The following is a 20,251-nucleotide window of genomic DNA, read 5'->3' as shown; positions in this document are numbered from 1 at the left end:
CCTTCGCATTTGTATTACCGCGCGTTTTGCCAGTATGAAGTTAGTAACCAAACTCACCACGTGTTGTTGGGCCAAAATACAAGTGTGTATTATTTTGTGACGGAAACAGTTATAATTCATAATTACATTTTGTATCATTTTGTAACGTGTTAAGTGATTTCAATAAGTCTTTACTAAATCCGTAGAAAAGCAGCCGACAAAAAAGTAAGTACTAATATTTTTTAAAAATAAGAAAATACACACATACACGTGTTTTTATTTGTTACAATGTATGATAGTATTCTTTATAAAAGGATTTTTTTATTACGTATCTATAAATATAATTAATTTTGACATATATCGTTATACTCTCTAATATTAGTTTAAATTTTGTTTAGCATTAAATTCTAACCTATATTTAGCATTAATATATTTCTCCCGCGTTTGTGATCAGTTCGACGAAGCATTTCTACGGTGTTTGTGTCTTGTGCTTCAAACGTAAGGTAAAAGAATTCATAAAAATAAAAGCGTACTGTAATTACATAAAAACAAATTTAGTTAAGCCTTATTAGATTGAAGTGGAAAAAAACACTTTGATACCAGATTTTTCAATCTCAAACATTAAAACAAGAAACGTGTTCATAAGGTTATGTTGGAAGAGGTTATGTTGCCGCAACATTATTTTAATTGAAGCATAATAGTATAGTAGAATATAGCAAGAAAACTTTTTAAAGTTTTTAATCAAAATATACAAATATGCCAACTTGGAATCAAATTCAAGCTCAACTACGAAATCCGAATAATCCAGTGGTATTTTTCGACGTATCTGTAGGCACTACAGAAATCGGACGAATGATTTTTGAGCTTTTCGAAGATGTTTGTCCAAAAACATCGGAGAATTTTCGACAATTCTGCACCGGAGAGTACAGAAAAGACGGTGTATCTTTAGGTTTTAAAGGTGCCATATTTCATAGAGTCATTAAAGACTTCATGATCCAAGGCGGTGATTTTGTGAATGGCGATGGTACTGGAGTCATAAGCATCTATGGTGGTGGAACATTTCCTGATGAAAATTTTACATTAAAACATGACTCACCTGGATTGTTATCCATGGCCAACAGTGGCAAAGACACTAACGGCTGTCAATTTTTCATCACTTGCGCCAAATGTAATTTCTTGGATGGTAAACACGTTGTTTTTGGAAGAGTTATCGATGGACTTCTAGTTATGAGGAAAGTAGAGAATGTTCCCACAGGGCCAAACAACAAACCAAAAATTCCTGTGACGATATCTCAATGCGGACAAATGTAATAGCTAACTAATTATATTTTATACTTTTAAATGTAAGATATGCTATAAAAAAGTTTGACATATTTCTTCAGAATAAGGGTACTATTTTACAATCATATACCTTTTCCCATTCTAATATTTAAATAGTTTTTTTAGTAAATATATTTCAATAAGTTATAATTATAGCCTAAATTGGTAATTATGATTGTAATGATTTACTTCGGAGCTGTCTGCATCTTACATTGCCTTCAGGTATCTTATGATTTCTTACTAATAGAGATTGCCTATTAAGACCTGCTTAATTGTACTTAAAAGTTAATAAGTTGCATCTTGATCGACGGATTGATAACTTCGAGGAACTAAAGCCGTGATTAAAAATTCTTGATACGATAAAAATAAAAAAAAGTTATCGTTTTACGAATTTCAATTTTATTCCGTTAAACTTACATACGAAATAAATAGTCATTAATATAATCTACATTGTATTGGATTGGATAAAAATCCAAACACGTTTGAAATATCAATGCGACTTACAACTCGAATCGGTCTTCTCAGAAGTAAAACACCCAAAGTAAACACGTGTAATGTGTGTATTATCTAACACTATGATCAGCGTCGACTGACAAAATTCCAACCGTAAATATTTAGGTCTTCATTTCGTATCTAATTTACAGTAATCTAATCGAGAACTATCCTTTATTCGTACATAATTCGTTCATGGAATAATTTAATATTATATCTATTAATAGCCTAAGAGACAATCGATGTACTTAACAGTGAGTCTTACTTCTGCCTAGCTACATATTCATTTTTTTCCTTTTTAATATGCTCTGAATTGTTACACGAATCGATAAATTGCTTATACTACGAACAATTATTTCTCTTCTATTTTATCGGGCACGTTTATTATATCGTTTCTCAATTGCAAAACTAGTACAGTTTATTCGAACAATTATTCTCGTCAGCACATAATCTCTTGCTTTGGTTGGTTGCGGAATAAATATGAAAATAAATTCCAGTTGCACTTACGTTGCATAAAATCGTGCGTAGAAAGGCAAATTCCCAAACGATTTACCAACATCTCGGAAAATGGTTTCCAGTAAACTTCAATAAATAGAATGTATCAATGTCTCAAACGATGACCAGTGTGCAATGCACTAGATCGACAACACCCTTCAGACTTTCTTCATCGATCACTCTCGATAAATACCTTCAGAATCGTTTCTATCGGACGAAATTTCCAGTTTATCGTAATTCGAAGGAAACTTATCTCGGTCGCAAGATTTGCTCGTTCCCTAAAAAACAACGATATGATGAACGGAGTTGTGATATTCCAAACAAGACCGGCCGGTTTCGAGAGGCATTCCTATCACATAATTCACGAATCATCTGGATATCATCATCGGGATCGTCACGACCTGAAAAAACATTACACCGATCATCATCGTCAGCAGCTCACGGCAACGATAGCAGTTGGTCCCTCCTCTTAGGCACCGTGAGCTGAGGTGTGGTCTACCTGCTGTTGCAGAACACGTCTTCCTCAATGGTATCGACCTGCGAGTTATCATCGACGACCATGATGGGCGTAGCACCGTCGTGGAGACTCGATTTCGAAATGGATCTTTTGTAAACGTCCCTCGTCACGCTCCTGGTGAAGCTGAACTTTCGTACCAGCTTTTTGTCCAATGCAGCGGGACTCTTTGGTCCCTTCGCCCTAAATTCGTCTTCTGTTCCTTCGTAATGAGCGAGCATCACCTCCGTCGCGTGTTCTTCGATCACGTCCACAGCGTAATCGATATCATCGTCAGTAGCATTTTCCTTGATCACGCAGAATCTCAAGATATACTTTCCCATGACTCTGGCTGGGATCATATGAAGTCTGCCGGATGCGTTAATATTCGCCAACAATTCCTGATTGATCTCATCGCTCTCCTTCAGTCTGAAGCATACCAGACCAACTCTCACATCGTTAGTGATCTCGAATCTTTTGTCCCTTCTCATCAGAGTCTCGAACCGTCTCGCCAGCCTGATATGGTTCCTTATGTACTTCTGCAATCCTGTAATTCCATACGATCTCATCACGAACCACAATTTCAACGCTCTGAATCGTCTGCTCAAAGGAATTCCCCAGTGACGATAATCGATAGATTCTCCGGATCTAGCGTGCTGAAGGTACAATGGATCGACGACGAGCGCCGACGTGAGCTTCACTCGATCCCGTACCCAAAGGCAGGAACAGTCGAAATTAACGAGCAACCACTTGTTGGGATTCGTGTTGAACGAGTCTGCGTGCTCGATACCCGTCATCAACGGCCTCATTTCCGGGCAAATGAACGCGTTCCCAGCGTAAGCACCGTCCACGTGGAGCCACATGTTAGGATACAGTTTGCACACTGGTCCGATTTCGACTAAATTATCGAACGCACAGGATCCGGTAGTGCCAAGAGTGGTGGAGACATAAAACGGAACCAAACCGTTTGCCACGTCTTCGCGGATCGCAGATTCCAGTCGCTTACCTCGCAAGGAACCTTTTTCATCTGGTTCAAGAACTCGAAGCTTCACCAAACTGATCATCGCTGCCTTTTCGACGCAGGAATGAGCTTCTGTGGAACAATAGGCGACCAACCGTGGCAGAAAGGCCGAGTCCTCGGTGTTCGGGTCTTGCTCCTTCAAGGTTCGAATCGCTTGGGTACGTGCCGCAAGCATGGTGACCAGAATACACTCGGAGGCTGACCCTTGTATCACTCCACCACCTTTCGAGCTTTTGTGTTCAGCTAGGAACTCCGCTGGTAGGTCTATCGCTTTTGCGTACCAGTCGAGTACGATCGTTTCCAGTTCCGTGCAGGCCGGGCTCGCCGCCCAAGAGAAACCTATGCACCCGATTGCGTCCGACAGCATGTCCCCGAGGATCGAAGGGAACGAGTTACCCGCTGGAAAGTACGCGTGAAAACGTGGATGCTGCCAGTGTGTGATCTGTAAACCATCCGTGTTTTCTCAGTAATCGACGTTTGTATTGGACGTAAAGATATGTAAAAAAAATTTTTATACGAATTTTTCAATGTCGAGGTATGAGTTTAAAAACTCCGCAACACACGAACATTAAATTAGCAAAGAAATATTGGAAATAGGATGATCTAACGATAATGAAAAGTGTTGTTTTATGATCGACCAGGTTTTTCCTATTTTTTTAGTATTCGTGAATATTATTAACATCGAAAGAGGTCGGAATCAACGAAGGGGGATCGATAATCGAGCCCATAGTTGACACTCACCCCGGGCATTATTTTGCTGTCGACGTCCCTCATTATGGCATCCCATGATTCCCCTTTCGCTGGAGCTTCTTTGGGAAGTAGAGGCCTTAGATACCCTGGATCCACGTTCGCCGTCACCCTCTTTCCCTCCAAGGTGCGGAGATACTCGCAAATATACTCGATCATCTCCTTGCCACGTACTTGAAACTCATCGATGTTCATGATAATTGCCGGCTGGAATGTAATTCGAAGGAGAGACGGGCTAGTGCGTGCCAATGAAACTCATGTTTGATTAAGCACGTTCTCGGCTAAAGCGTGTGTACGTGATCGTGACATTTTTCACCGCCATTTATCGGCATTACAGACGAAATAAACGTCATTCGCAAGCAAAGAAATACCTGGGATGAAATATCTTCTTTACGTGTTCTCTTTTCTTTACGTTACTTCTCTTTGTTGCTTTTACTTTTCTTTTTCCAAAAGATTCCGAAAGAGTCGGTTGCTGCGTTTTATTTCTCAAGCTACTCTACGATTTCGACTTTTCGAAATATCCAAGCGTTTTTCACTCACTTTTTCTTTTTGATTGGCGGATAGAAAATCCGATCCACTTCGAAGATATATCACTCGAACGTTTCAATACGTTTCTCTTGGAGAAGGAATTTGAAAATGGTCGTTTGAGTCGTTTCAGAACATGATCCCACTTGGAAAGAAACGCGTAACAGGTTTGTCCCGTGTTGGAACCGAGACTGGTGGCACCTGGCATAGCGCCGGTCAGTTTTATGCGCGCCTCCTCTTCGTACATCCCTGCCTCACGCAGATAAAATTAAGGCGGAGCTTCGCCTATCGTGAAAAATATTAACTTACCTGCTTCATTCTGGATTACGACACTGGCGCCTACTGTAACGCTTCTTACGTAAATGCCTGCTCGAAAAAAGGGATCACACCCCTTCGAAATTTCTCTCCAACCCATAAAATCCGTCATACTTCCACTCAACCAATTTAGCAGCGCTTTTTCCCTCCCACGTGTGACGTGATAATTCATTCTTTCCCTCAAATGTGTACACCGGTACACTTACACCTTCTTTATAAAAAAAAAAAAAAAGTGATACGATTTTTAAAGAATTGTCAATTTTCTCGCTCGAACATTTTTCTTTTTTACTAAATTTTACTTGCTTTTTTGCAATTTGTACCTAAAAGATTTCACTAAAAATTGAAAATACCTCCGTTACTGTTTTTAATTATTTTCTCAGAAAAGGAAACAACAATAATTGAAATTTCTGGCATGTTTCGTACCGATCGTTCGTAGAGAGTTAATTCGACGATTAGAAAATCGATTGCCACCCGCGCGGATAGTGTTCGCGGATCGATGCCAAAAATCTGAACGAAAATTCGTAAGAAGGGTGGTCGACATCAATGGTGATGTATCGAGGGGGTCGCTGCTTGAATAAGCCAGCGTGTTGTCGATGATGCACGGGGAGTAAACTCGCCCCCTCCTCCCCCGTTTATAAATAGACGTTTACTCTTCACCTACATTTACAACACCCCGTAGAAGCGGTGACAGGTCACCGCTCAATCTTTGTAACACATACAAGCAGACACATGGCGAACACCATTTTCTCTCTCGCCACTACCTTCACGCATGGTCTGCTCGCGACCGACGTTTTCGAATTGGATTCTCGATCGAGGGTGTCGATACGATTGCCATTCGGTTCGAATTAATTAATTCCACCGCTGATCCCCTTTTTTCCGCCGGCCATTGTCCATTTGACTCGCGTTAGCTTCGGGCAAGTTGCCGATCAAAAAACCGCTATACCCCAAACAATTAGAAAGTTAGCTTCCCGGGGAGATCGAAGTAAATTGAATTCATAGTTTAAAACAATTAAATGTAATTTTCATAAGGAGAGAGAGAAGTATATTCGATCTATCGTTGAACCGTTGTTTTCATATTTTCTTCTATTTATTATCGAATTATTTAGCTAGTTAGAATTTGTAGGTGTTGCATCTTTTACTAAAGAAGAAAAAAAAGGTAGAAGTATCCTCGTGATAGGTTTTTCTTACAATAAGTTACGCTCGTTTATTTTTCGACATTGGAGACTATCCTTTGATCTCTGTTAATATGCAACAGCCTACGTAAGGGATAGTATTTGTCGCTCGTTCAATTACCAATATTCTGCCAATGATCGACATTATCGACAGTTTCCCCTTCTCCAGTGAACCAATTTACGATTACGCGTTTTCGCTTGACGTAGCATCTTTCGGCGGGTGATGACTGAGCCACGCGCCACGTTTTCGTTTTCATAACAAGATCCCGTTTTCGCAAATGAGTTCTACGAAAATGGAATCGAAACGAAATTGAATATAAATGTCACTGGATACTTAGAAGAGAGAAAAAGAGAGAGAACGATATCCAAGCAAACGGTCCAGGTACATCGTTCACCCTCGTGACCCCAACCTTTTCGATCGTGTAACGAATAGCTTTTTATGACCTTTTTTCGATATTCCCGCGATACGAGTTTCCGTTTCATGTTTTTTTATTCCACTGCCCACCCTCCCCCTTTCTAACTCCATGCCCGGGCCAATTCACAGACATCTCTATAACGACAGAAAACAATTACGATTGCAGATGATGTGGTGAATAATTGGAAATACCATGGTTTCTGTACTTGAAGAAATCCATTTTACTATATAGAGCACGCTTTATATATCATATAGGTAATGTATATTGGATAGAATAATATGTTACATACGTAGCGTGTTTCACGTGGTACACGATTCTGTCGCGATCCAAAGAGAGCACACTTATATAAACAGATCGATAAGCAAGTAAAGATGATGTACTTATATCTATCGAGCCGCTTCCTTCGGTCGAGCCGTGAACGCGAAACTTTGCAACTACTGCACACAGTCCCGAAGGGCTGACTAAACAGGCGACGAAAAACGATGCCACGATCAAACAGGGTCGTCGATCAATTTCGACCATATTTTCATTCGTCGACTGTTGCTGAGCAATTTTAAGGGAATTTTCTTGTTTGAGAATCTTGCACCGTTTCTTTTTAATCGACGATTCCGTCGGCAGTATCCGTACGTGATTCGATTGCGAGAATCGTTGTTGCTTCGTTATATAAGTTTCATTCCTGTCAATGTATCTGGAGAAACTTTCGAAACTTTAGAGGAAAAAAAAACGATGAAGGATCGGGCAAGGTTTTACGCTCTGCCATTTGGCGATCTTCCACGGGACGGCGAAGCGGATGGCGATGGATCCGGACTGCATCCGTTGCTGCTTCCGCGACGACTTCCGGTACCGCTTGCTTTCAGCCGTACCATGGTATCCAGATGACGAAATCTAAAATTATTTCCTTCGATTAATAAGAAAACACGATGTAAGGACGATTTCGAATATTCGATGTAAATGCAAAGTTTCAATCTCGTTATAGGAAAGAAGAAAAATATGAAATATCGTTTTAAAGAGAAGAAGAGAAGATAAAATAGAAATTTGCAGAATATTTTCCAACGTGCCTAAGAGATAGTTCGCTAGTATCGGCGGCGTCCTTCATCAGATACGCCAGTGGCCACGATATCCACGAACGTCTACCGTCAGACATACTAAATCAGTGATTTTGTTAAATCTCTGTAATCCATTTTAAGGATACAGCAAAGTCTTACGTTGCGCTGTTCGTAGGATTCGAACCGATACCACCGATGGTTGCTTGAGTATCGAGTTTTCCCCCTGTCCTGTTTGGCGTCTTCGTAAAACCAGGCTGAATCGCAGGATCGGACACCATGCGGACGAAGAAGGACCTTCTTTGCTCCAAAGTGGCCCTCTTCTTCTCCTCGAGCATTTTCCTCTGTGTCAACTCGTCCATGACATCCTGCAATTGAAGATAAAATAAAGATACACGTAATACGCAAGAACATTCAAAGAGCGAAACGAAATTCCAATTGGAGAGATTTCGCTCACCTTGGACTCTAACAACTCAGCTAGATAATCCGTGATTATGCTCCACGCTATGTCTACGATATAAAAATAAGAATTGAGTAATAGAGTAAAAATTGAGTAAAAGAAACGTGTAAGAATGGTATTATCAAGCAAGATATTGCTAACCAACGTCAGAAGCGGTGGCATTCGGCGCAGCAAGTGCGAAACGAATCGTGAAGCGTTGATTCACTCTGGCTGGCACCATATGCAGCTTTCCAGAATCATTGATAGCACTGAGAAGCTTCTGATTTAGCTTGTCGGTGCCTTTTGCTCGGAAACAAACCAGGCCCAACTGAAAACCATTTAATACAATAAAACTTGGTAACGCGATAAACCTTGACTCCAAGCCTTGATTCACCGCTGTCTTCGTATTGTCTTCGCGAGTCGCTCACCACAACTTCGTTACAGAGCTCGAATCTCGAATCCTTCCTCACCAACGCCTCGAATCTTTTCGCCAATTGAACGTGATTTCGAATGTAGGCCTGCAAACCGGATATCCCGTAGCTTCTCATCACGAACCACAGCTTCAAGGAACGAAATCGTCGGCTCAGTGGTATGCTCCAGTGTCTGGGCAAACAAAAAATTAAAAATAACGGATGTTGAATGAACAAACGATGCTTGTTTTTTTAATGAAATAAACAACGTCGATGAAATCGATAGTACCTATAATCGATGGCTGTATCCGCGTGAGTATGCTGCAGGTAAAGAGGATCGACGACGAGCGCGCCAGTCAGCTTGAATCTGTCACGAACCCAGAGACAGGAACAATCGAAGTTCGTTAATAGGAATTTGTTCGTGTTGGTGTTGAAAGAATCTGCGTATTCGATACCAGCCATCAGGTACTTTAGTTCCGGACAAATGAACGAGTTGCCTGCGTAAGCCGCATCCACGTGTAACCATACCTATCGACAGCCATAATACAAATTTTGGGGCTGAATATACGCGATAACGTAGCTTGAAAATCGCAAATATTCTTACGCCTGGATATTTTTTACAAACTGGACCGATTTCTCTGAGATTATCGAAGGAGCAACAAGCAGTTGTGCCTAAAGTAGTTGAAACGAAGAAGGGGATGTATCCTTCGGCTGTATCAGCTTCGATTGCCTGAAGAAAATTGCACGATGACGAAGAAGAAACTTTTAATCAAAATCAACACGTTTGCTATATCACTTTCGCGTATATAACTTGCTAAAACTTACAACGATACGTATCATACAAGCGAAGATTACGAGAATTTTCTAATACAATTCGATCACCAATTCTCTGTGGTAGCAAACGTATTAAATATAAATATAATCGGAAAGAAAAATTCTACCTGACGCAAAGTTTCACCACGAAGAACGCTCTTGTCGTCGGGCTCCAAAATCCTTAATTTTACGAAGCAGATCATCGCGTCCTTTTCGACACAGCTGTGACTTTCGCGACTACAGTAAGCCATTAATTTTCCTAAAAGAGCAGTTTCGTCCAAATGTGCGTGAGCAGGTAACTCTTTTAATCTACCGATAGCTTGAGCTCTTGCTGCCAGCATACACACTAAAACACACTCCGAAGCTGAGCCCTAAAATTCGTTTAACTGTTATCTCATAGCCTACGATTTATATATAACGATTAGGTTATTTAATTAATCCAGCAGAAAGTGTTTAATTCTCGTAAAATATCAAAGTATTTACTTGTATCACACCACCTCCTTTGCTACCAGGGCTAAAATAAAGAAAGTCCGTCGGTAGACCAATAGCTTTGCCTGCAATTTAGTATACCCGGTGATATTCGTTCTGTAATACTTCATATAAATTCGATTGATATTTAATGGAATAATATTGAATTACCGAACCAGTCACAGACTATCGTCTCGAGCTCCGTGCAGGCTGGACTGGCCGCCTAGAACAAATAAAACGTCGAAATACAGAAATGAACGAACAAACAGGCTTGAGCGATCCGTCAAATCTTTCTAATCCATGTTCGTACCCTGATCTTCGCGAGAAAATTGAATTTCGTGTATCGATGCGACTTCAGCATCCTCGGAAATGTTATATTCGTAACATATATTTATAGAGATGTTACATACGCAACGCGGATGTTAAGTAATTTTCTCGAAAGGAAGAAAAAAAAATATTGAACTCACCCATGAAAACCCAATGCAACCTATTGCATCCGACAACATATCGCCAAGAATCGATGGAAAAGAATTTCCAGCTGGAAAGTACGCGTGAAACCGTGGATGTTGCCAGTGAGTTATCTATAAATATTTTCCTCCTTTTATCCATCTCTTTTTATTTACACGTTGTTTTTCTTTTCATTGTGAAAATCTTAAAATTCTTTCATCACTCGTAAACATTATCAAAGTCACAGAGAATGAAAAGTGATTCTACTTTTCACTTACTCCGGGCATGATCTTCGATTCGACGTCCCTCATGATGTCCTGCCAAGGTTCAGGTTCCCGCGGTGCTTCCGATGGTAGGAGGGGTCTCAAATATCCGGGGCCAACGTCCGGTGTTACTCTCCGGTTGTGAATATTACTCATAAATTCGCAAATGTACTCCACCATCTCCTTGCCACGCATGCGAAACTCCTGAATATCCATGATGATCTGTTTGGTCCTTGAAAACCTTTGGATAGAACGTGATTTCGTTTATCATCACAGTTATCACGAATTTACTTGTTGTTCTACTTTCTAGTTAATTCGATAATAATATCTGTCACAAGCTCGATAAGGATGAACCCTTTTCCACTCTGTATCTGCCACTAAATGCGACACGATTAATTCGTCAATGAAATTAAAGAAATTGGTAAACGCGGAATTACATAGACACTCTTACTTTCAGTAACTTCAAAATTACAATCTTCCTATGAATTTGCGAAAGGAAAATTTTAATATTTTGCTCGTCAAAAGCGCAAACTTTTGTCTTTCGTCTTTATCATTCGTTCTCGTCGAACGTATAATATATGGATTTGCCGGCTACGTTGATGCTTCGCACTGAACGTATATATACGTCGGTCGTCGACAAAGGGATAAACGATACGATAAAGATATTACAGAAACTTTCTTAGTTTCACTGGAACAACACGTCGAATAAAGACAACTAATTGGTGAGAACATCGATGAATGCAGAATTGTATTCGCTCGAAGGATCAACCCTCGACACAGACACTCTTGCTTCCTTTAAAACGTAAAAAAAATTACCGCAGTATCTCGTTATACGATGCGGAAAGATGTTTGGATATATTTTGTAATTTCACTTTTTGTCACGATCGGAAGGACTTGAAGGAAAATTCGTAGTCCCCACGCGGAAGACCGTCCTACCTGTTGCTAGCGACGACGACGAAGATCGTAAGGTCCAACCGGTGTACGTTGAATGAGCCACGACCGAACAATCCGCACTTTCGCCTACCACCGCGGATATATCGAGGATCCAGGGAGCGAGGATTCTTCAATTCCTGCGCAAACGCGTCCTTCCGTACGATCTTCTTAGCGGATCCTCGAAAGGACGAGCGGGAGAAATGGGTGGATCTATGTATGGCTAGGAACGCAATTTCCGTTAAAGGGAAGATTGAAATAGACACGTAAGGGCACCGACTGCCCTTCGTTCAATCAGTAACCTCATGCTTGCTCTTTCTCACGAAACTTTAACGGCCGCGCCTAGTCAAAATCGTGTATTCTTTGAAAATTCGTTCTTTACTTCTCTACCGGTGAATATAATTTTGATCATATAGATCGTTAGATTGGACGGAATTTTACGAAGGGTGACACGTGCTTCTGATTGGCTGCAATCTTCTAGCAATCTGGCAAGCTTCTAAGAGGTGTCCTTGAACGATAATGAACTTGACGATGTTCCATAGACGATTCCAGAAAGTGATGTAATGGTAGACTTTACAATTTACAGTCGTATCTGTGACACTCACTGATTACGTAGTTTATCGTTACGTGTATTATCAATGAGAGGAGCACGGTTTCTTAACGAAACAACGAGTTCTAACGAACTTGTTTAAGAAGGCATCGTTGGATGGTTGTTTGATTTCGTAATAGGTCATACGATGAAATAGGGAATAGGAAGGTCTTCGCGCGGGGAAACTTCATTCTGCAGGTCGATTGACTCGGAAATGTTCATACAATCGTTCGAGGGAGCGTAGTTCTCCTCCGGGGTATTGGAGGAAAACTTCTGAAAACGGCTTGCGCCGTTCATTGGCGATGAAATCGTTGAGCGTCTTCTCCATAGAAGAGTTGGCCACTCGAATAAATTGGAAGCAAGGCTTCTGAGCGCCCGATGGTTTATTAAGGTGGGAAAAGAGCGCGTAGGTATGGTTAAAAAGGTGTCAGACGCAGAATATCTCGTCCTCTCTCCCTTTAAAAGTCGTAGCGATGCAGCTGCACCAAAAGTGGTCCGGAACTCCTTGACCTTTCGTTCTCTCGTTTAGAGAATCCTCTGATACATGAGGAATCTCGTCAGATCTACCGTCACGTCGAAATTAGTTTCCTTCGTTGCTCGAACAAAACATATCGGGTCGAATAGCGAGAAACACTCGATGGCTAAGAAACAATGTTTCTAACTAGTTCACCGACATCGATGAAACACATTTCCTCGTTATAGATTGAACGATCAAACGCTGGAAATTCTGTTTGCCATTAGTTCCTTTTAACAAGTTACTTTCCTTCTCTACAAAGTCTCACACTAACATAGAAATCGTAATTCAACGACGCAAACGCGATGTTGTCGACTATCTATCTGCCGCCATCGACGTGCACGAGCCTAACGTAACAGTTTCTGTATCCGATATAGGACAAATAATGATTTGTGACGTAGCGAACGCTGAACTAGACGTACATCGAAAGCGCTCCGTGCCTAAATCTTTAATCGTAATCGATCGGAAAAAGTGTCTCGGTATCTGTCCAACAAATTCTTCCGGATACGCGTACCGGTATAATTTCCATAAATGAAGAAGTTGACGCGCGAAGAAACGATCAGAGGTTTTTCAAGGATCAAGGATCTTGATGAAATAACGTGAGAATCGAATTAGTATCCACCAGTGGAAGCACCCGTTTCGTTTCACATAGGCAAAACGACGCCCTTTAGGGATAAAAACGTTCATAATGCTGGAATGCAGGGGTGAGAAACTGATAGGGGTGCTTAATAATGCAATATGGCGTCGGGGAGTCGCGGCGCTATGCCGACTATGCCGCATACCACCACCATATACGCCTACACTGCGACCCCCTTACACCCTCCGTATTTGCCCCCGACTACGAACAAGCCAGAGGGGTAGGGATGTACCGTGCAATCGAATGCTGATTGGAAAATATTGATGGAGTTTCCATAGGGGATCCCTCAGACCGCCGATGCTTTTTCCAAGTTCGCCTCGGAATTCCAGAAATTACACTGAACGCCAACTTTCGAGAAACGTCCCAGTTTCATTCTGGGGAAGATTGATATTAATTGATGATCGTCGAATCGTACGTTGGTTGTCGAATATATAAAGTCTCGATTTTTGAATGGTTAAGGGTTGTTATAGTTAAATATCGACGTTCTAGGGTAGGAGATTTATTTCGTAGGTAGATTCTTTGTTCATCTTTCGAAGGATGTCTCAGTTTCGTGCTAAGGAGAATCGATATTAAACGATGATCGTCAAATTGTCTCGATCGTTGAATCTATGAAATTTCATTTTCGAATGGCAGAGGATTGAATACGAGCGAATATGGTATTCGTTAATGCAAGATTTCTTCTATATAGGTCTTTGTTTATTTCTTATATTGTAGAAATGGAATTTAACTTTTAAGACAACTGAGACAAGTTATAAGTTTTCTGATACCACTGAGATCTATAGGAATATAAATTATTATATCGCTAAGCGACAAAACGTAATCCAATATGTCACTTAAAAAATTATAATCAGCTTGTACTTTTTCAAGCTTGAGTGTATTATATTCTACGCTATTATGCTGTCGCGTTCATTCGTTAAAAAAGTGTATCTTGAAAGGATTAAATTGTTTTTAACAGAGTGAAGGTATCGGTATGGCTTCGGAGCGCCGTGTCTGACCAATGATGGTCATTTTCCACTTGAAACGCGACATATCGTTTAGCCTGGCGTCGAATTACAAGTAACTGAAGAAAGTGAAATTTACTGTACACTGATTGATTTTATCTTAATAAGAATAAAAATAAATGTACATTTAACTGATTACACCTTTAATGGAAATAAGTTGATTTTTATTTATTATATAAAATATAATCGAATCTGATGTAAGCCAAGTTCAAGATTAGCAACTTGAAGGAATTGTAGATATTTAAATATTCCTGTATGAGAGAAGAGAAGATAAGATAGGATGAAACCGAGGAAGGTTTATGTGCAAGACTGTACTCGGTCATTCCAAGTTCCATGAATGGTTCCAAGAATGGCACGCCGAAGAACCGATGCCTGCGGACTCATGACCTACTGGCAGAGAGACGTGGTCTCCTCCGCTCTTTCATGATTCTACCCTCGTAATAATTCTCTTTAAGATTACGAAAATCAGCAGAAATATTTTTTTCGAAATCTTAATAGATCGTAAAAATCTCAATAAATATTCATTCAGTAACTGATTGATTTTCTTGCAGATGGTCCGACCAAAATTGAATAAAAAGAAATGGATGCAAAATATGGAACCTGAGCCAACAGATTCGGGAATTCCTATACCAGATTTACCAGAAAAATTTCTTCTAATGCAAGTAAATGTCGAAATAAAAGTTCATAAAAGATTAACAGTGCCAGCATTTTCATAGCATGTTGTTTAATGGGAATGTTTTCAGGTAAGAAGTGGCTCGAAAATTAGAAATGTTCTCGATTACGCGTTGAAAGAATTCTCAAATTATAACAACGTTGTTTGGAATGCGGTAGGGAAAGCTGTTGGGAAAGCTATTTCCTGTGCGGAAATTTTCAAAACGAAAGAAAAAGATCTTCATCAAATCACTAAAATACGTTTTATACAGTAAGTTATATAACACGGAAAGAAATGATAGTCTCTGCTTGTTTCTTAATTGAGGTACATGTATTATTAAAGGTCGAAGGAGTCGGAGAAGAGAAAGGAGAATGAAACCGCCGAAAATGTACAAATTTACCACGTCCCGGAAATATTTATTTTGCTTGCAAAAGAAGTAAAAGACACATCAGTGCCTGGGTAAATATTTATTTTGTAAAATTTTATAACTATATTGTTATATCATGTTCCTGACGTTAATGTGCAGCTACCAGGCGCCTGGTGATAATGGAGAATTCTTAAATGGCCAAGAAATGAAAAACGAATGCAAAGGTAAGAAACAGGAAGCAGGTAGTAATGTGACCCGCGTGGATGCTGGGGAATTCGCAGCTATGGGATTGAAGGCTGGTCAAAAAAGGCCAAAGAAAGAGCAAACGAAAGGGCAAACAGAAGCACCACCAAAAAAGAGTAGGAAAAGAGCAAACGATGGTCGATAATACAAGCGAGAGAAATTAAATTGCATTGTATATAAAATTCTATCTGAAATAACTCGTATATAATCAGAGACAAAAATTTTTAATTTTAAATAAAAAATCATATTTTCTTGGAAAATTTGTACATTTGTAAGAATGTTAATTCTATCATATTTGTTTTATGCACATGAAAGAGCGATACAATGGTTCTTATTAAGTAAAAAGTTTATTCCTTGTCAGTACATGCATGTTTATTACAGAAATAATCACGCGCTTTCGGTGTATTTCTCATATTCCAATCTCTATTAACTGATCTTATCGTTATTAGATTTCTTATTTACAAATTATATATACAGTGTTACAATAGCATGCATGCACATTGCGGACTTATAACATACACTATGAAAATTACAGTGCCTTCTACAGAAATTTAATTGTAAGATCTTCTGTCTTTTGGTTTTAGAAAAAGTTATTCGCAATAGACGATTAGCAAACATCACATTTCACCAACAGTAAATGAAATTACTAAAAAATTCTTTCGTGATGATTATGTTTCTCACCGTTGGTGAAACTGGAAGAGAGTACATTTTTGCAATTATTTCTGTTTCTTTTTTGTAGTAATATATTCTTAGTATCAAATTCGTATAAGCTTACAAAAAACATTGTTTGAATTAATCGCGATTGATACATTAATAAACCAATAAATTCCAAAGTATTCTTAATTCTTTTTTTCATTTTCATATTATGTCGATTACTACTATAAACTACTTATTATGGAGCTTAAGTATTCGGCAGTAGTATGGATAATCTCCCAGCACTGATATTGTTTTTCTTACCGAGAAAACTAGAGAACACTTTCAACTTTCTCATTGGCAGAATTATTAATCGGTAAAAAATTAATGTCAATTAATATAGATAAATGATTATAAAACAAACTAAAAAATAATATTCACTTGTATTCTCTAGTCTCATTTTTAAAAACGTGTGTGCCCTGATAATATAACAGGTCTGTATCATCCTTCTTATGTTTAATACTTTACAGACAATAAAAATGTAACGTTTTTAAACGGACTATACGATATTAAGAGTTATGCCGGTAACAGGAGAAGAAAGTCAACATTTTAAGTTCAATCCCACATAAGATAAATATGTTATAAATAAGAACACTACACATTTACTATCATTACTAATAATGCATATAAGTGTTTGCTTCATTTGGTTACTGCACGATGATTATAGTTACGTTATATTGATAACGTTTGCTACAGTAAATATATCCATTTTTTTATGATGACTCAATGAAGTAAGAAAAAAATATCGATATTTAATGTTAGATTTCGAATTAGTCAAACACATCGTAATAAGGTTACTTACAAAAAAGAAATCTAAATTTATAATTAGTTTCAATAAAATTAAATATGTTTATACAAAAAAGAAGGTACAAAATATATAAAGATATGCTATGTAAAAGACTGAATAATTTTACTTTAAATTTTCTTGAATTTCTTGTTATATTATTTCATGAAATGCCATTTGGTAAAATTATGTTTTCAAAAATGTTTAAAATTATTTTGTTACATTAACAACGTAAACTCATGTAAAATTCATTAGTACAGAATTATTTTAACTTAATGTATTGTGTAGAAGGTATAATACATTTGTTTAAAATAAATTCATCGTTATACAAAGACTTAGTAATGGCTGGATCATAACTTCAACTATACCTTCCACACTTTACACATTCAATGATAAGTAAATACTATAAATATAATTTTTAAGCAAGAAAAGTTACTTTATACAATAAATTCCTGTTAGCAAAGACTGTATTAAAATGAATCTTAATTCAATTAATAACAAGAAATTCTAATGATATATTTCTAGACAGATTAGCAAAAATTTTCAATACTCTTGTAATAATTAGAACTACAAGAGATATTTCAGCGATATATCAATATTACCAATGATTTCGTTAAGGGGGTATTCTGGTCTAGAGGCATGAATTTCGGGCGATTTTTGAAGCTCTGTACAAGCGAAACAAAAAATATTTTTGCTATCCTCCTTTTTAGCATTTTTAGCATTATTGATATTTCGAGATTACGTAAAAAATTCACTGAAAAAAAACTCAATATTTAAAAAGTTATGAGCCGGCAAAGTGGGTGCTGCCAAAAAAATGGGGTGTCGTGGCGTGCATGATATCAACCCTTCTAGTCATTTGAAACAAAAAAAGCGAACAGATTCTTAATTAGTATGGATGCCGCTATCGTCTGAATCTTGGAAAAGTCAATACAACATTTTTTCACAAAATGACGGCCATTTAAAAAAAAATTTCTTATTTCGCACGCTTTTTTGATAATTCCGAACGTTTAAAAAATAGTAATATTAAAGATTTTGAGCTGAACGTGGTCCGGACGATAGAGGAGTATATAAGGAATATTCAGATCACATTTAAAATAAATAGGTTCATTAGAAATTGAGATATCGTGCACGCCAACTCAAAAAAAGTAATTTCGAGAAAAACGCGTTTAAAGTTTTGAGACAAGTTTACTCGGACAACGTCTACCGTCTACTGTTCATTTGTTCCGGTCGGACCGAAGCAGATGCTGCGTCACAAAAATGGCTGTAACTCATAAAATAATTGAAATTCTGAAAAATCCTTTTAAGGGCATATTCTTGAATGTCTAAACTTTGGAAATATGAAAAAAAAATTTCGATTTTTTCAAATTTCTAGACTACAATACCACCTTAAATTTGACAAATCAATTTTGGACAATATAAATAAACATTCAAGTTCTACGCTTCACTTTCTGTCGTTCCTTCTTCTTCCATAATTGGTACTATTAAACTTTCTTTTGACATCAAATTATACTTTGTCACAAATGCTGTAAACCTAAAACAAAAAAGATTAATGATCAAAATAAATGAATTAATAAAATACTGATATTTCTATCTATGCTTTTATGATTAATCATTCTACCTGCGGCATAAAAAAGTCTCATTCTCAAATTCATCAAATATTGTTCTATGATGGTAATATGCATGAGAGAAGATTCTGTAAACTCTCCGGCTAACAGATCCAAGTTTTGCTACTGAAGATTCTTTGATACTTACTCTGAAATAAAACATAAAGAAATAGAGAGATAGATAAAAAATATTTATATATTCTAATTATCTATAATAATCTTTCGATACTATTTTTATATACCTGCTAGGAAAATACTTATTACTGTTAAGCAAACAAGCTGCACCATCGAGTGTATGTCGTGTATAATCAATAGCTGGACATTCTTTAGGTGTTTTATGTGCAGCACACAGAAATATCCACTGTTCAGTAGCTGTCATTTGAGTACAAGCTTCTGGATGGCATTCTGCTTGCAGTCTTACTGTTAAACCATTGAGTTCCATACAAAACTGTCTTAAATGTTCATATTTCCATACTGCTTCATCTTGTGCTTCTGGCATTTTCAATATTAGATCGACATTAGATGGATCTCTTCTAATCATCTGTTGAATATATTGTTGCACGGCCAGCGTGCTGTCCATTTCTTCAAAGGGTTCATCAGGCCACCTACAGAAATTCTAAACAAAGAAGGTTCCTAAATTAAGAATGTTTAATAAGAAATGAACAACCAGTGTCACTTACATGGCTCATTTATTACGTGTACAATCTATTATAATAATTACTTAATTATTAAAAAGCAGTAAATATTGTACTAAATATTATCTATCAAAATCTATATCTTTATCAGTAAAATGTATTTCTACAAATATGTAACTATGGGCGTATTAGCATTTAGACACGATTAGTACGTTACTGAAAATTTAAAACAATGTAAACGAAATATAATAAATTATTAGTTTGTAAACAATAATTTCTTTATAGAGCGTTCATTGATTTTCCAAAGATATGTCAAAAACGCGTTTGGATATTTCTGTAAATACGTTGTACATAATCGAACCATCATTGAACGATAGCCTACAGGACATGAGAACAATAAATTCTCATGAAAGTTAACATTTTTATTAACCTTTGCTGTAGTTCCGGGTCTATTTCTTCTGAAGAATACACATCCGTCCGCCATCTTCATTTTTCCAGTTGTTGCACTCGATTAGCGTGCACGTTCGATTGAATCAAATAAAAAAAAGATCTGAGTGTCGTAATGTCGGCCTAGTAGAGGGTAGCGACACCATATCACTGCCATTACAACTAGGTGGCACTTGGTTCTCCATTTAAAAATAATGTATACTTTGATGTTTACATATGAAATAAAAATATGCAATAGACGTATACTTTTTTATTTGATATTAAATTAGAATAAATACAAGGCAATATAATTTAAGA

General features: G+C 37.9%; 5 protein-coding genes across 11 annotated transcripts; 2 read left to right on the top strand and 3 right to left on the bottom strand.

Moving 5' to 3' along the window:
* Nucleotides 1-49: 49 nt before the first annotated feature.
* Nucleotides 50-16,051, top strand: LOC126864536 (ribonuclease P protein subunit p25-like protein). Of its 2 annotated transcripts, XM_050615991.1 has the most exons (6): nt 65-204; nt 7,141-7,229; nt 15,081-15,191; nt 15,273-15,451; nt 15,524-15,640; nt 15,708-16,051. In XM_050615991.1, the coding sequence occupies exons 3-6, from the start codon at nt 15,081-15,083 to the stop codon at nt 15,934-15,936; spliced, it is 636 nt and encodes a 211-aa protein (XP_050471948.1). In that variant the 5' UTR covers nt 65-204; nt 7,141-7,229; the 3' UTR covers nt 15,937-16,051. The 2 variants fall into 2 exon arrangements, with proteins under 2 accessions (XP_050471947.1, XP_050471948.1); XM_050615990.1 differs by lacking the exon at nt 7,141-7,229 and having other exon boundaries at nt 50-204.
* Nucleotides 231-1,366, top strand: LOC126864537 (peptidyl-prolyl cis-trans isomerase H). 2 transcript variants are annotated; one of them, XM_050615993.1, is made up of 2 exons: nt 231-482; nt 812-1,366. In XM_050615993.1, the coding sequence occupies exon 2, from the start codon at nt 832-834 to the stop codon at nt 1,288-1,290; it is 459 nt and encodes a 152-aa protein (XP_050471950.1). In that variant the 5' UTR covers nt 231-482; nt 812-831; the 3' UTR covers nt 1,291-1,366. The 2 variants fall into 2 exon arrangements, with proteins under 2 accessions (XP_050471950.1, XP_050471949.1); XM_050615992.1 differs by having other exon boundaries at nt 245-482; nt 538-1,366.
* On the bottom strand, nt 1,676-5,381 carry LOC126864524 (tyrosine decarboxylase-like). 3 transcript variants are annotated; one of them, XM_050615965.1, is made up of 4 exons: nt 4,919-5,381; nt 4,542-4,754; nt 2,786-4,242; nt 1,676-2,687 (listed from the first exon to the last, which is right to left on the bottom strand). In XM_050615965.1, the coding sequence occupies exons 2-4, from the start codon at nt 4,740-4,742 to the stop codon at nt 2,681-2,683; spliced, it is 1,665 nt and encodes a 554-aa protein (XP_050471922.1). In that variant the 5' UTR covers nt 4,743-4,754; nt 4,919-5,381; the 3' UTR covers nt 1,676-2,680. The 3 variants fall into 3 exon arrangements, with proteins under 3 accessions (XP_050471922.1, XP_050471923.1, XP_050471921.1); XM_050615966.1 differs by having other exon boundaries at nt 5,088-5,381; XM_050615964.1 differs by having other exon boundaries at nt 4,542-5,376.
* On the bottom strand, nt 7,238-14,966 carry LOC126864522 (aromatic-L-amino-acid decarboxylase-like). Of its 3 annotated transcripts, none has more exons than XM_050615959.1 (14): nt 11,795-14,966; nt 10,874-11,099; nt 10,616-10,729; nt 10,320-10,371; nt 10,164-10,234; nt 9,809-10,051; nt 9,472-9,597; nt 9,157-9,395; nt 8,886-9,060; nt 8,620-8,785; nt 8,476-8,528; nt 8,181-8,386; nt 8,034-8,120; nt 7,238-7,860 (listed from the first exon to the last, which is right to left on the bottom strand). In XM_050615959.1, the coding sequence occupies exons 2-14, from the start codon at nt 11,072-11,074 to the stop codon at nt 7,722-7,724; spliced, it is 1,872 nt and encodes a 623-aa protein (XP_050471916.1). In that variant the 5' UTR covers nt 11,075-11,099; nt 11,795-14,966; the 3' UTR covers nt 7,238-7,721. The 3 variants fall into 3 exon arrangements, with proteins under 3 accessions (XP_050471916.1, XP_050471918.1, XP_050471917.1); XM_050615961.1 differs by having other exon boundaries at nt 8,034-8,105; XM_050615960.1 differs by having other exon boundaries at nt 10,874-14,966.
* On the bottom strand, nt 15,997-20,108 carry LOC126864534 (MOB kinase activator-like 4). Its single transcript, XM_050615989.1, has 4 exons — nt 19,938-20,108; nt 19,115-19,488; nt 18,887-19,021; nt 15,997-18,799 (listed from the first exon to the last, which is right to left on the bottom strand). The coding sequence occupies exons 1-4, from the start codon at nt 19,995-19,997 to the stop codon at nt 18,703-18,705; spliced, it is 666 nt and encodes a 221-aa protein (XP_050471946.1). The 5' UTR covers nt 19,998-20,108; the 3' UTR covers nt 15,997-18,702.
* Nucleotides 20,109-20,251: the final 143 nt, after the last annotated feature.

Source organism: Bombus huntii, chromosome 4 (assembly GCF_024542735.1).
Source record: "Bombus huntii isolate Logan2020A chromosome 4, iyBomHunt1.1, whole genome shotgun sequence".
Lineage (NCBI taxonomy): Eukaryota > Metazoa > Arthropoda > Insecta > Hymenoptera > Apidae > Bombus > Bombus huntii.
This window is presented reverse-complemented; position numbering and strand designations above follow the sequence as displayed.

Coding starts and splice junctions, on each gene's coding strand:
- LOC126864537 (XM_050615992.1), top strand. CDS start 736: ATGCCAACTTGGAATCAAATTCAAGCTCAACTACGAAATCCGAATAAT.
- LOC126864524 (XM_050615965.1), bottom strand. CDS start 4,742: ATGAACATCGATGAGTTTCAAGTACGTGGCAAGGAGATGATCGAGTAT. Junction 4,243..4,541: donor ACAGCAAAATAATGCCCGGG/GTGAGTGTCAAC, acceptor GATGGTTTACAG/ATCACACACTGGCAGCATCC.
- LOC126864522 (XM_050615960.1), bottom strand. CDS start 11,074: ATGGATATTCAGGAGTTTCGCATGCGTGGCAAGGAGATGGTGGAGTAC. Junction 9,396..9,471: donor TTTGTAAAAAATATCCAGGC/GTAAGAATATTT, acceptor GGCTGTCGATAG/GTATGGTTACACGTGGATGC. Junction 8,387..8,475: donor CTGAGTTGTTAGAGTCCAAG/GTGAGCGAAATC, acceptor CTTCAATTGCAG/GATGTCATGGACGAGTTGAC.
- LOC126864536 (XM_050615990.1), top strand. CDS start 15,081: ATGGTCCGACCAAAATTGAATAAAAAGAAATGGATGCAAAATATGGAA. Junction 15,192..15,272: donor AAAAATTTCTTCTAATGCAA/GTAAATGTCGAA, acceptor GAATGTTTTCAG/GTAAGAAGTGGCTCGAAAAT. Junction 15,641..15,707: donor AAAGACACATCAGTGCCTGG/GTAAATATTTAT, acceptor GTTAATGTGCAG/CTACCAGGCGCCTGGTGATA.
- LOC126864534 (XM_050615989.1), bottom strand. CDS start 19,997: ATGAAGATGGCGGACGGATGTGTATTCTTCAGAAGAAATAGACCCGGA. Junction 19,022..19,114: donor AATAAGTATTTTCCTAGCAG/GTATATAAAAAT, acceptor GTTTTATTTCAG/AGTAAGTATCAAAGAATCTT. Junction 18,800..18,886: donor GAGACTTTTTTATGCCGCAG/GTAGAATGATTA, acceptor TTTTTGTTTTAG/GTTTACAGCATTTGTGACAA.